The sequence below is a fragment of the Branchiostoma belcheri genome, unplaced genomic scaffold (assembly GCF_001625305.1).
Source record: "Branchiostoma belcheri isolate BF01 breed outbred unplaced genomic scaffold, Haploidv18h27 scaffold18, whole genome shotgun sequence".
NCBI lineage: Eukaryota > Metazoa > Chordata > Leptocardii > Amphioxiformes > Branchiostomatidae > Branchiostoma > Branchiostoma belcheri.
Window position 1 is genome coordinate 2,930,711 of NW_017803268.1, and position 15,282 is coordinate 2,945,992.

The 15,282-nt window shown below is 38.1% G+C and overlaps 1 protein-coding gene across 1 annotated transcript in view; it reads left to right on the forward strand.

Annotated features, from left to right (window-relative positions):
- LOC109467410 (dynein heavy chain 1, axonemal-like) overlaps positions 1 to 15,282 on the forward strand; it is an 81,879-nt gene that overhangs the window by 4,728 nt on the left and 61,869 nt on the right. Inside the window, exons 6-22 of the mRNA XM_019765365.1 lie at positions 285 to 472; positions 1,147 to 1,302; positions 1,829 to 2,084; positions 2,426 to 2,583; positions 3,665 to 3,768; positions 4,451 to 4,561; positions 5,303 to 5,470; positions 5,971 to 6,101; positions 6,499 to 6,649; positions 7,245 to 7,438; positions 8,075 to 8,300; positions 9,214 to 9,333; positions 9,886 to 9,968; positions 10,357 to 10,498; positions 11,097 to 11,252; positions 12,050 to 12,248; positions 13,234 to 13,487. Coding sequence (XP_019620924.1) covers positions 285 to 472; positions 1,147 to 1,302; positions 1,829 to 2,084; positions 2,426 to 2,583; positions 3,665 to 3,768; positions 4,451 to 4,561; positions 5,303 to 5,470; positions 5,971 to 6,101; positions 6,499 to 6,649; positions 7,245 to 7,438; positions 8,075 to 8,300; positions 9,214 to 9,333; positions 9,886 to 9,968; positions 10,357 to 10,498; positions 11,097 to 11,252; positions 12,050 to 12,248; positions 13,234 to 13,487 — 2,797 coding nt within the window. The remainder of the gene's footprint in view (positions 1 to 284; positions 473 to 1,146; positions 1,303 to 1,828; positions 2,085 to 2,425; positions 2,584 to 3,664; positions 3,769 to 4,450; positions 4,562 to 5,302; positions 5,471 to 5,970; positions 6,102 to 6,498; positions 6,650 to 7,244; positions 7,439 to 8,074; positions 8,301 to 9,213; positions 9,334 to 9,885; positions 9,969 to 10,356; positions 10,499 to 11,096; positions 11,253 to 12,049; positions 12,249 to 13,233; positions 13,488 to 15,282) is intronic.

The window sequence follows — 15,282 nt, forward strand, 5'->3', positions numbered from 1 at the left end:
TGGTTAGCAGTAGTAACACATTTTTATGTTCCTTATTATGTTTACCAAAGGAAAACATATTGTTTTTGCTTTGTTTCTTCTCCAATCACATAAGGTCAATGACCTGAACTAGACATCTGTCACCATGGTAACTAGTGTTGGGTTACATCATGTTGCAATTTTAAAGCAGAAGAGGTTTAGACTCCTGCCTGACTATATATACATATATGAATGTGTTTGAGTAAGAAGGTAAACATTATACATGCAAATGTTTAACTTTCTAGTGTTTGTTTTGTTTTCTTTAGAGTACAACTGAATGCGTGCGACAAAGACCCTGCTCCATTCCCGCCGTATCTCCCGCTGGACATCTTCGATAACACGGAGTACGACTGTCGTACGCCGGAGGAGTGGATCAGGATGGGGCTGGAGGACGGCGTACAGAAACCCGTACCGGGCAGGGCGCTACTACCTACCGTAGATAGTCTGGACAGAAGTGAGTTTTTATTACCTTCGTAAAGGTTATGTTTTTGTGGATCTGTGTGTGTCTGTCAACAGCATAAGTTGAGAAAAGTTTAATGAATCTTCTTTACATAATACATTTGGAGGTCTTATAATATGTTAACTTCTCTTCATCGGTGTACAAAAATTTGTCCACAAATGGAGAAAATAAGAAAAAAACAAGAAGAAACATTTTTGTACCATTTGAGTCTTTTTCTTCAACACCATCCATGTTATGATTTGATGTGAAAACTGAATTTAGAACATGATAATTATAGTTCACTATGTTCTTTTCTGCATACATGTATGTAGCAACTAGCATTTTTATAGTTTAGTCAAAACACTGCTAAAATGTACTAATATTATAAGCTACTTGCCATGTAGGTAGTAGCCAGAATAAATAATCGTACATACTTGAAGATCATGACTTGCCTTAGACTTTAAATTCTGACTCGCAACATGATTGCATCAGTCAATGCTTTGAATAGGTCTCTTCCATACTTTCTTGCAATATGGCCTTCATGTAATTTTGTGTTCTTCTGGTCAGACTATGATTCTACCTCTGCTGTATCTGTGATAGTCTGACTTATACTTCTAGTTCTTTGATAGAAAATCCCTTTGAAAGTTTCCGAAATTAAGTGGTTTTTGACCAATTGTTTGTTCTTGCAGAGGACCCAAAGGATCCTAACATTTTCTACCACTGGTGTGAGGTGGGTGTACTGGAGTATAACCCTGACACACAGCTGTACCTGGTGCAGAAGTTAGACAAACACGGAAAACTGGCCAACAAACCTCTGCCTGATGACAGCATCTACACAAGAAATGGTTAGTTGTTGACTAATTTTGTTTGTTAATTCTTACTCAACTACATTCATATATATGGTCAGACAGGAGTATAAATCCCTCCTACTCTGAAATTGCAACATTATGTAACCCAACACCAACACTGTTGACAATTGTTGCCTTTTATGCCTTGTCAGGGTTTTATTATATTGTACTTGTACTTGTACACCTTATGTTTTAAAAGTAAGATGCTCTTTACGTATTAATTTACCATTAACAATTTTACTGTTACAGTACCATTAATGTTGTGACAGTACCATTAATGATTTTATAATTGATGTATAAAAATTTTTTTTTAATGAATTGACGAAATTCAGCCTGGTGCTTTGAAGTCAATTGAAAATAAACAATTAGATTGATTGGTTGATTGATTAACACCAGTTACCATAGTGAGAGACGTCAAGAATTCAGGTCATTTGCCAGTGTTTGGAACGGAAGAAGAATAGGAAACTGAGCAAAAACAATATGTTTTCCTTGGGTAAACATAAATATCCCTTCTGTTCCCCAGGCCCACAGACGAGAATCTTCATGAGTAACCAGTACTGGATCCCCAGGGTTCGCCTCATGTTCTGCGCGGAGGACCCCGCAGTCTTCACCCGAAGAGTCGCTGACGCCGTGAGGGCGCGAAAACTGACGGAGTCGCTGATTCGCTACAACCTGTACGTGGACTGCATGCCCATGGACGGTATGGGGGAGGTGGAACCCGCCTCGTTTCAGAAGATGTTGAAGTGGGCCAAGGACACGCCTTTCCTTAAAGACAAGAAGTAGGTTATTACTATTATCAAAACATGTATTTATTTTGTATTACTGATCAATAATGTTTAAGATACATTTTAAATGGGATACCCCCGGAAGAGTCCATTCTTGCATGAGATCAAATTGGGGGAAGTCCTTTTTGGACTGGAATGACTTTGAAATGACGTTATTTTCGAATGTTCCAGCTTTGTACAGGTGTATGTGATATGGAGGGAGATGGAGTGAAATATGCTGTATTTGCTTGCAGATGTTGCCTTTCTAGTGTTTATTCATGTTGTGTAAGACTTCATTTTTCAGCAATTTCCTTACAAAAGAAGGTTACGCAATGTATTACTTTTCTTTTCTCCAGCTTGGACAACTACATTGAGCGGCTGCGAAAGGAAGTGAACATCGACTTTGCGCGCTCCATGAACCGCATGGTGTTTGACAAGGTTGTTGAACAGAACCCGGCTACGTTTGCCTACGTCACTGTGCCTGAGAAGGTGGAGGAGGTGGTGCCGGAAAAAGGTCAGACACCATTTTCTTCTTTACAAATTGATTCATCTATTGTTTTGTACATATAGGTCAATTTTGTTTACCCAGTGCACGTATCTGTCTGTATGACTACATGTAGTTTAAGACCTTACGAAAGTCGCTGTACTTTTGTTGTCGCTGTCAATAAGTTCATTATGTATTTGTTAATAATTTTAATAAGATTTTAACAATATTTCTTACCTTTGAGATGGATTGTGAATTACTTTTTTTCGTGTTAAGTTTTGCCTGTAAACAGGTTTGTGTACATTTCTAACACAATTTGACATTTTTGATAAACTTGCCCTAGTGGAAACAAATGTATCTGTGTCAGGTACTAATAGAAATGCTAAAAAAGCTTATAGTTCTCTCCAAATTACATTATATACTTGTCCCAATTGCAATGGCTCATTCAGTAAGACTTTGTCAGTTGATCAACATTTCAGCACCAAGGAGATCACCATTCATTTGCCTTTGACATTTGAAAAGTTAAAAATGTTTGTCTGGCCATCCTATCAGAATGTGCAATCTTGTGATTTTAAAGAAATATGCATGAATCCTAATTAGTGATGCATACCGGTTCACTGGACTTGGATCCGGACTTGTAAGAATATTTAGGTTCAAGTCCAAAAAAACCTAAAAGTCAAGAACCGAGTCCGGACTTATTACCATAAAAGACCATTTCACATACCCCTTTTCTTTCCAAACCACCTAAAACCTTCCGTAGATTGTAAAATCTTTGCTGCAAAACGAAGAAAACATTGCCATCGGGCATCGTCAAGCACTGGCCTCCATGTTATATGGCCAAAGTTTCACCCAGACAACATAGCAAGGTTGCCAACATGTATATGCCATGGGTTTAGGTCCGGACTTACAAGTCCGGAACCGAACCTAAACCTCTGGACTTGAATCCGGACCTGAACCTAAAATTGGGTTTAGGTATGCATCACTATCCTCAACTCTTAAAAAGCTAAAAATGTTTGTCTGGCCATCCTATCAGATTGTGCAATCTTGTGATTTTAAAGAAATATGCATGAATCCTAATAGTAATAATTGATTGAATTATCCTCCCCCATAGGGTACTATTCAGATGTCCCCAGCTACCCTTTCAAAGAACAAAAGGACAGTTTTGAATTCAACACACTTCTGACAAGAGAGGAGAGCATCTTGGCCATGATGAAGGTAGGGTTAACCTGTAGCATGCTGAGGTAGTCATTTGGCTACCAGTTCTCTATTGGTTATGGGGTTAGGCAGCAGGAATAAGGTTAACAACATGATGGTACCATTTGTTAATGATGGGAGAATCAAGACCTTTTCACTGGGTTAAGATTTTGTACCGTAACTTTCGATTCACTGATACCTATACCTACCAAATCTAGATAATCAGATATATGTAACTTTATAAGTTTTCTAATAATCTAAGGCCACACCAATTTAATTTCTTGGTTAACGGATTTTTCTAGAAAAATAATGGAGTGGGCGGGCGAAAAAAATAAAAATAAAAATAAAAACAGGCCTTGGCATCCTATTATGGCCCAAAATGGTACGATAGGAGCCATGAAGCCCACACACCAAGCTGGTTCAAAATTTAAAGAATGAATTTTGAACTTTTAATGATACCACTGCATTGAAAGATGGAATAACTGTAACAACTAGGATGAAAAGGACTGTTTTCAACTGTTCAGGGCAAAATATGAGCATTTTGCAGTTGATTCTGAATTTTTATTTTTATTTGCAAATCAGAAAAAAATGAAGCGGGCGAATCCGTTAACCAAGAAATTGAATTGGTGTGGCCTAAGTTTATCCACACTACCATGATAAAGGAAAAGTTTTGAAGAAATTTGTTCTCTTTTGTTTGTCCCAGGTGCGGACAGAGTGTAACAAGGTTTCCGGCATGTCCCTGTTCCACATCCCCATGCCCAAGTGTATGAGACTGGAGGAGTTTGAGCAGACCCAGGGACAGGCCAGCTCACAGGTGGGTGGTCCACTTCTTTGTGAAAAATATATTAGAACATTGTCTTGATATGAGTTTCTCGTATGTCTTGTTTAATTGTAGTTCTCTAATCAATGCAAATAAGGTGAGACACAATAGCACATTGAAAAAGTATACCTTCAGAAGAAAGTATACCTTTTGTTTTGGAATTGAATTTGATAGATTTGATTTTAACTTTTGGCAGGTTTAGGTGTTCCTTAGACTGAAGATCTCATGTACAAAAATTATTTTGGATATACAAAGTGTAGCTTTTATTGTGTTTAACAAAGGAAAACATAATTGTTTTTGCTCTGTTTCTTCCTCTTCCGTTCCAAACACTGGTCAATGACCTGAACCAGACCGTCTGTCACCATGGTAACTGGTGTTGGGTTACATCATGTTGCAATTTTATAGTAGGAGGGATTTAGACTCCTGTCACCATATATATTTGAATGTGTTTGAGTAAGAATTAACAGAGCAGACCATATGCGAAGGTAAACATTATACATTAATTTTTTTTGCTTTGCAACTGTTACCTTTCTAGTTATGTTTACCGAAGGAAAACATAATGTTGCAATTTTATATGATGTAGACTCCTGTCTGACCATATATATGAATGTACATGTATTTGAGAAGAAAAGCAAACCAACATTATGCGAAGGTAAACATGATGCATTTGCTTTGCAAATGTTACCTTTCTAGTTTTAGAATTGCATTAATAGATTTGATTTTGATTTTCCGCAGGTCCAACTGTTCCTGAAGGACATCTGGATCTCGACGCTGCGCGCTGCGATCCGTACCAGCCTGCGGGACGTGGGGAAGGGCTGGTTCAACATGCACGAGACCAACTGGGCCGTGTACCAGATCTCCAAACTCAAGCGCTTCATGGACATGGTCAAGTTCTCCATGCAGGTGGGGGCTTTGTTGTAGTAGGAATGTTGATTTTACATGCGAAAAATGTACAATTGTGTACTGCAAATTGTTGAAGAGATTGACGAACATGCGACAAGAATTCATAGTTTACTACACACACACACACATGCACACACACACACACACACGAATGCACACACACTCACACAAAAGGAAATACACACACAAGCACACACACAAAATCACACACACTCACAAGCACACACACACACAAAGCACACACACACACAAAAGCACACACACACAAAATCACACACACAAACACACACACACACACACAAAATTACACACAAAATCACACACACTTACATGTACAAGCACACACACACAAAAGCACACTCACACACACCCACATACACACAAAAGTACACACACACAAAAGTACACAGTCACATGAAGGCAAACATGAATACTCAATTCAGTATTCAGTACTTTGTACAACACTTGATAATATATTATGATTTTTTTTGTGTGTGCAGGACTCCCTGAGGTACCTGGTGCAGGATTCTCTTGTGGCCTTCGTACAGATGACACTGGACGCCTGTCACTCTGTCTTAGACCTTCAGGAAGACTTCACCTGGGGGCAGGACCTCATCATCTCCAAGTTCAAGTAAATCTGAAGCTATTTCTTGAAGTTTAAGAACTGTGTTTGAAACTTAATTTAGTGTATGTTAAGCAAAATTCATTATCAAGAATTATTTGAAATTGCAAAATTTCATTTTTGGTGTAAGGTACTACATTTTGGAAAGCATGGCTTCTAAATTTTTTGGGCAGTTTTTTTGAAACTGCTTGTGGTCTACCTCTGAAGACATAGTTCACATCATCACATTTTTGTTTTGCTTGTTTATATTCAATTCACATTTATTTATTCACATCCAAGTGCTTATGAGTATTATATTATATCCTTTGCTCATGAAATACAAAGTAAGAACAAAATGTTACGAAAAGAGAAGTGGATTATGATAATGTTACAAATTTTGAAGTAACGTGTTTGTTTTGTTTTTCAGGCCCAAGAAGAATGCGTTGTTCCTGGTTGACCTGGTTCTAGACAACCAAGGTGTCCACTTCAGCACACCGCTCAACAGTTTTGACACCTCCATGGTGGGTCTGTTTGACAAGGGCATCTCTGCTACAGCTGCAGTGCCACAACTGGAGAAGGTAATCAGAAACTTAGTCTTTTAAAAATTACTGTTAGAACAAACTATGGTCCCTATGAAAGAACAAGTTATAATTTAACATACTGTCATGTTGATGAAATTTAGGCATCCACATAGAACATTACAGAATACAAAATAAACCAAGCAACTGGACAAATTCTATGAAGATTCAGACATTTTAGATAGCATCAGTGGCTGAGAATCATCAGGATTCAATCTCAGAAACACCGAATATAATCTGAGAATCTATTCTGAGTCACTAATGAAAGATAGTGGACATCATCTGAAATGTCTAACTCCTCAGATTTGTATCTAAGTACATTTCAAACACGTCAATGAAGGTTAGACATCCAATGGCATCTCTAATATCTTACCAGTGTCACTGACAAAAGGTAGTGGATGCTATCTGGAACATCTGACCATTTTCAAAATCATATCCAGTTGCAGTGGTCTTGTTGTGTTCTCTCCTTCAAGTTAGTTATTTCAAGCCTTTAATGTTGTCTGGTTTCACTCTACAGTTAAGAGGGTCTCCCCATGCTGTTCTGGTAAATACTAAATGCAGTTGAATGACAGTACAAAATGTTGCATTTTTACAGTATGTTCTGGAGGACATGTTCTGGTCCGGTACTCCCCTGCTTGAATCTGTCGGCCAGCATGAACCATTTGTGGAGGAGTTAAGGGAAACTCTGCGACGTGCGATCAAGAAGGCCTTTATCCCGATGAAGGCGTATGCACATCAGTACGAACAGTACCTGGAACTCAACGCCTTGGACATCAACGCCTACATCAAGTAAGTTCTACCAATTGCAGTACAGTTACTGTAAGTTATACTGTAGTGTCTGTTGAAAAGTTGCAAACTGAGTTGAAATTAACTTTACATATTTCAATTAATGATTGTAATTAGTATTACATGTCGATGCAAAGGATGTAAGGAAGCTGTTTGTATGCGAAGTATTTTTGCTCTATCACAGGATTGACTGAATTGATATTATATAAAATGGTAAAATTAATGTAGATGAGCAATCGTTGTTTTGTTTACATCATTTATATGCAAATTATTTCAAGGCATGCAAATTATCAGTAGCCAAATCACCCAACTGTCATCCGCTTTTTGCTTAAAACTCACTGGCAGTTACAATTTGTATACAATCACTCATATTAGTTCAGTGATGAGCAAATATTGTTGATTATCTCTTTCCAAACAATTGAACAGAAACTTTAAAATTTCCTGCTGCAACAAGGAAACACATTTTGTTTCTAGGTTTAAACCTCCTTGCTTCTACTGAACACTCAGTCTTGCTTTATTTTCTGTCAGACTGATAAAAGAATAATTTCATTGTAAAAGTAATCCACAAAATTGAAAAGAAACTGTCACAACTATAAAATGCGTATTTTGCCTCCAACAAAAACTTTTTCCCGTCCGTAGGGAGTTTGACTCCCAGGAGAATACAGCTGCGCAGGTGAAGGCAGAGGTGGACCTGCACCTGCGTGAAAAGGAGAAGATCGAGAACACCATTCCCTCCAGCGTGGTGATTGGTCCGTTCTGGCTGAGCACGGACAGCGTCCGACAGAACCTGGCCAAGAAGCGGAAGGCCCTCGCCAGCGCTGTGTTAGAACTGCTGGCCAAGAAGTTGGCTGTACAGGCTAATGAGGTAGAGTATGTTAGAACAGCACGTTGGCAAAACCCCCATTTTTCATGTTTTTCGTTGAATTTTTGGTCAACGTTGCATCAGAATTTTGCCTGTTACAGACAATATTTTTTCCGACATAACATTTGGAAACTACCGACGTAATGTCAACTTTATATGTGTGAATACGACCTTATATGAGATGTTCTGCTGAAGTGCTATGCACACAATTACAGGTTTTGAGCAGGTGCAGTACGTCGTTCTGCCAACGTGCTTGTTAGAACCTGCGTTAAGCTATTAGAATTGATGTAAAAGTATAATCACATATTGAGAGATTTGTTTAATCTGGTATGGATCATGTATTTTTCTACTTCATTCCCTTTTGAAGTTTCTAGAGGCATTGACACCCAAAAGATTATAAGTAATAGACTCAGTATAAAGTTTAATAGTGCTATGAAATGATATGCTAAAACTTAGATGTCCAATATTCTACCAGTAGAATATCTCTCTTCAGGGCTCGAAATACTGGGTGCATGTGCACTTTAGTGCACCCAAAATTGGAGCTGTGCACCTAATTTTTATCTGTGGGTGCACTGGTGCACCCAAATATTTTTGTAGGAATTTTTAACATTAGAAGTGCATACTAGTATACCGGATATTCTTGGTCTCTAAGTATCAGAAAAATAATAAAATCTTTGTACGTTGTAGTAATGTTTAAGATTTTGAAGTTAGCTCTCATTTTAGCCTCAAGCTCAGAAGAGGAGCAGTAAGACCTACAAGTAGGTTTTGTTTCATATGGTGCACCCAAAAAAATTTTGTGCACCTAATTTTTTAGGTTGGGTGCACCAGTGCACCTATTCCTAAAAATGAATTTCGAGCCCTGCTCTTAAATACTACAATTGTATGTTACTTATATTATGTTTTTCTATTCTACCAGGCCTGTGAAGCCTTCAAGGGGATCTCCAGGAAGCTGTATGACAAGCCCAACTCCATCGAGGAGCTGTCAGAACAGAGGGAGTGGATGAAGACCATTCCTGAGGCCCTCAAGACACACGAGGTTTGCTACAAAAACTTACCTACAGAACAAACTAGGAAATTTTTAGTTGGTGGGCAATAAAAAAATGATATTGATAATGGGCAAAAAGCAAAAAAAAAGGAGGGAAAAGACAATTGAAAGACTAGAGAAGTAACATTTGCAAAGCAAATGCATAATGTTTACCTTCGGACATGGTCTGCCCTGTTAATTTTTACTCAAACACATTCACATACATGTACTACTAGTATATGGTGACAGGAGCAGAACAGACCATGAAATTGCAACATTATGTAACCCAACACCAGTCACCATGGTGACAGACGTCAACAAATCATGTCATTGGTCAGGTCAGAGGTTAGTGTTTGGAACAGAAGAGGAGGAGGAAGAAACTGAGTAAAAACAATATGTTTTCCTTCGGTAAACATAAAAATGGAACTTGCAAATTGGAAGGGGACTGCAAAGACTTGAAGGGAAGAAAACAAGGAAAGAAAAATCTAATCTGGGCTAAGACTGGAATAGCTGTAGAAGCCAGTTTCCAGGCTTTGTCTCATCAGTACCTATTTCCATCCTCAGGAGGCTATCAACAAGGCTATGACAGACTATGAACTGATTGAAGAGTTCTACTACAACCTGTCACAGGATGACTTCAACGCCAAGTAAGTGGGAAATACTAACAGACAGACATGATTTTGTTCTGAAAGATTTGTATATGATGTACAAAATGTACAATAATCATGGTATTTTGAATCAGGGTTCAACTGTCTGTAATTTCCAACTTAAGAAATTGGAATTAATCCCAAATTTTTGACAGGCTAACCCCAGACTCTATCAATTAATGAGCAATCCATTGCTTCATGTTATGCAGATAGAACAAGTGACTTGGTGATAAGTGGATCCTAGGTTGCAGAAAGTCTCAGAATCACTTCTACCAACACAGCTAACAACTTTCAAGCTAACAGTGATGTCTAACTTTGATAACAGTGGACGGGTTAAGAACCAATAACATTTTCTGAAATATAACACTGAGTGTTTTGATGTTGTAAGGTGGACAGCGATTGGTTGGCCCCACAAGATCGTGGACCAGATGGACATGACACTGCAGCAGCTGGAGGAGGACGAGGAACGCTTCCGCAAGATCCAGCTGTCCGACCAGAACAACTTCCAGGACAGGCTGGACACACTACAGGTCTGTAACAGTGGGGGGCTGAGGGTCACTGGTTTGATTCCCACTGCAGGTCTATCTGTAACAGTGGAGTACAGCTTTAAACCTAAGATACTGTGGATCCCATACCAGTTTTGGACATGCACAAGTTCAGACAATAGCAGAAGACATCTTGTATACTACATGACATTTTGAATCAAAATATCAAAAGTTGTAAAAACGAATAGATTATAGAAATCTAGAATATGTACAAACTAGTCTGGTATATGATCTTGATGATCAATAGTGCTAGAATATCTCTTGTGGCCTGGGTCCCTGGTATGTGAAATGAATAAAACGATAACCAATCAAGAAGTGAAGCAATTACAGTAAATATGAATATGCTATCTCAGGCTGAGCTTTTAGCATATAATTTAGCGACTAGCACTGGCAAGTTGATGTTGACTCCAGATGATGTTATACTCCAGAACAGAAAGTTCGCGTTAATGCCGTAAAATTCGAATGAATTTTTTGGCACTCCCGAATGTATCACATTCTGCAAAGTAGAATCATGGTCATTACTTCTTCCAATTGACAGCATCCTAATCTCCATGTATTAACCCTGTGTTTTGCTTCATTTCAGATGGTTGTTGCTGGCTTCGCTGCGCACACTGACATCAGTAAGGCCCACGAGATCGCCAACGAGGTGCGACGCATCAGTAAACAGCTGAAGGAGAGTCAGGAGCTGGCTCAGACCTACAACAACAGGGAGAGACTGTTCGAGATGCCGGTCACTGATGTAAGGGATAGTAGGAAATATTTCAATAGATTTAACTTTATTTGCAGCATAAAAGAGACTGCTCATTTTGTAATTTGATTTTAGGAAGTCGTGCTTTCTAGTACTTATCAAGTTGAACCAAGGATTGAGGTGTTCAAAAACTCATTCTTTCCTAGAACTATAATTGCAGAGTGGAATTTGCTGTTACCAAGTACAGTAGGGGCATTATCATTAGATAGCTTTAAACAATGTTTAGAGTTAGACATTCATAGTTGAGGTGTAACAAGTCGATCGGTGTAATGTAGCCAGCTGCCGCCACACCGCGTGCCTGTGAAGCTGGTGTGTTACACTGAAGGACACTTATACCAGCTATGCAGGTACAGATACAGAAAATTCAACTTTTAGGACCATTTCAACACAATTTGTTGCTGTTTATTGTCTGATTAGATAGCTTATAGCTTATAAAAGACTGGCTGATGAATTTTTCGCATTTGGTCAATGACATGCATCTATGTCTCACTCATACTCACTCACTGTCTGGTTTATTGTCTGTTCCCCGTCTTCCAAGGGTTAGACGTGCTTGCACAGTACAACTGGGGCTTGATGGCAGCACGCCACTTGTCTCTGTCCTGTGGGTTGATCTTGTAGGAGCTTATTTGTTGCACATAGGTTTATAAAAGTGTTGGCATTTTTCCATTGTGTTGCTCTTCTGTTAAAATGAAGCACTTAAAATTTGAGTTAACAAACAAATTAAATACAATCATGAAACAAATTGAGCATCTTTAATAATGTCTCCTTTTTTCTGATATTTCTCACAGTACCAAAAGCTGTCCAAGATGGTGCGTGACTTCGAGCCGTACAGAAACCTGTGGCTGACCACGTCGGACTGGCTGAAGTGGCACGAGAGCTGGATGACCGACCCACTGACCACCATTGACGCAGAGGCACTGGAGACGCAGGTCAACAACTCCTACAAGACCATGCACAAGTGCGTCAAACTCTTCAAGGATGTACCAGGTAGGTTTTAATTTGGAAGTATTGTGGGAAGGGTAGCTAGGGTAGAGAAATGTCTCCCAGGGAGGTCATTGCAAGAAGACCACAAACTGCAAGAATACAGTACCAATCTCAATTAAAATTCTCTTCACAAGTGTGTCAAACTCTTAAAAGATGTTTGCAGTGTGTATTAATTTTATAATTCTACAAGTTGTGAAGAATTTTACTTCTAACCTTTAAATGTAAGCTAAAACATTATTTACTATCAAACACCCTATGACTTCTACATTATTCTTGTATTATATTTAGGCCACACCAATTTAATTTGTTGGTTCTCGGATTTTTTCAGAAAAAATATGAAGCGACAGGGTGAAAAAAAATAAAAATAAAAACAGGTCTAGGCATCCTATTATAGGCTTAAATGCTACAAAATGAGCCATGAAGTCAACACAAAAGGCTGGGTTAAAATTTAAACATTGAATTTTGAATTTTTGATCAAACCACCGCAATGATAGATGGGAAAACTGTAACAACTAGGAAGAAAAGGACTTTCCTCAACTGTTGGGGGCAAAATATGAGCATTTTTCAGTTGATTCAGGACCAGAATCAATTTTTTTTTTTTTGCAAATCAGAAAAAAACGAAGAGGCGAATCCGAAAACCAACAAATTAAATTGGTGTGGCCTTATGGTTACATTTAGGTTTTTATCATTTGTGTAACATTTTAGTCATATTAGTTTCTAGTATATTGGTTGTTCGGTCCGTTAACTTTTTTTCGTCATTGTGAACTGTTTTGTTAAAGCACATGTACTAGTTTACAATATCGTTTGCTTATAATTTCTTTTGAATCATTATGATATCATGTATTATTTAATAAGGAGGCTCAGTACAAGCCTACAAGGCTTCCAACCCCCTCCTGCACACTGTGTCTTTTTCTTGATTATGTTATGTGTATATATATACTATATAATAAAGCTGTGATTTTAATTATTCCAAAACTACCTCCCCCAGGCTGCCAGCTGGTTGCCACAGAGATGCGTACGGGTATCGAGGAGTTCCGTCCGTACATCCCGCTGATCCAGGGCCTGCGTAACCCCGGCATGCGTAACCGGCACTGGGAGCAGCTCTCCTCCGAACTGGGCTTCCCTGTCCGACCCAAAGCCAGTCTGACCTTTAGCAAGTGTCTTGATATGAAGTTGCAGGACCATATCGAAGTCATTGCTAAAGTCGCAGAGGTGGCTGGGAAGGAGTACTCCATCGAGCAGGTCGGTCAAGTTCCCAGGCTGGACTACAGGACTCTACAGCACGGCTTCTTCTTAAAATCTCTCTTTAAACTCATCTGCTTTTGCAAATTTTTAAACTTTAAAGTTGTCCTTTCAAACTGGTAAAAATTTCTTAAAATCTCTCTTTTCACTTCTAATTTCAGTAGCAAATTTCTAATCTTCAAACTTGTCCTTTCAAAAGCATTCAACAATACGTCAGGCTTCTCCTTAAAATCTTTCTTGAAATTCTCTAAATCTCTCTTGAAACTTATCCACTTTTGTGAGTTTCTAATCTTTAAACTGGTCCTTTCAAACTGTTAAAGGATTGAACAACACGGGCTTCTCCTTAAAATTGCTCTTGAAATTTTTAATCCATTTCTGTGAATTTCTAATTCTTAAACTTATCCTTTCAAACTGGTAAGGATTCAACAACACTGCCTCTATCTCCTTAAAATCTCTCTTGAAATGTATCCACTTTTGTGCATTGCTATCTTTTATAAACTTGTCCTTTCAAACTGGTAAGCATCCAACAGAACGGCTTCTTCTTAAGATCTCTCTTTAAAATCTTCCACTCTAAGACTTGTAAGTTTATAATCTTTAAACATGTCCTTTCAAAAGCATTCAACAACACGGCTTCTTCTTAAAATCTCTCTTTAAACTCATCCACTTTGGGATTTCTAAACATCTTTTAAACTTTCCCCTTCATAATGTTCCTTTCAAACTAATCCTTTCAAACTGGTAAGGATTCAACAGCACAAGCTTCTCCTTAAAATCTCTCTTGAAACTTATCCACTTTTTTAAATCTTTAATCTTTAAACTTGTCCTTTCAAACTTATTCTTTCAAACATTCAACAACAGGGCTTCTCCTTAAAATCTTTCTTTAATAAATTATCCACTTTTGTGAATTTCTAATCTTTAAACTACTCCTTTCAAACTGGTAAGCATTCAACAACAGGTGTCATGGTGTGATCTCTGTATGAAATAATCTAAACTTTTAAAGATTTCTTCCTCTGCTTGTAACATTATCATTTTGTGAAGGATACAGTTGCTGTGTCTATTGAAATCTTGTAATTTTTTTGAAATCCATTTAAATTTTATGAGGTTTGTACAATCATGCATTTATTTAACAGTAGTATGATTGAATGTGCTCCAAGCTAACCTCCAGAAGTTGCAAGCAAGAAACAAGTTTAAGGCAAAATGTTGCTAAATTGATAGAGAGAAATAAACATATCAATACACTGTCAGATCAACTGGAAAATGTAGAAACAAGCAAAACAGTACACAATTAAAGAACAAGCCTTAGATGGCCAAAAAGACAAACAAAGACAAAAAAGGCAAATTTATGTCATTAAAAGATTTTTAGTAAAATTGGAAACAAAAGACAGTACAAAGCTTCAGAAGCCATCAGGAGTTTGTAGCCAGTGTAGGGAACACAGCTGTGAAGTTGTCCTGACTAGTCACTGCCCATCTGACCAGACAGTCTAGTGTACATGTAGGCAGCAGCACACATGTAGGTTAGACTGGGAATACAGGCTTGGTGGGCACTGACTAGCTAGGTAGCCTCTACAGTCTGGAGTAAAGCTGTTTTCTAACAAGTTCAGATCAGTTTGGTTCAGTTGAATCGGAACAAAAGTTTGAATTCCTGTTCTACTGTTTCTCATGATTTTGAGTTTAGGTTTTGTTAGCAAGTGTTAAGTCAACTGGAACCTTACAAAAATGTCAGGAGTTTTAAGTTTTGATTTGAATTGTTCTTTGGTTTTGAATAATTGTTCTTTGGATGGTGTTAGAGTACAAGATT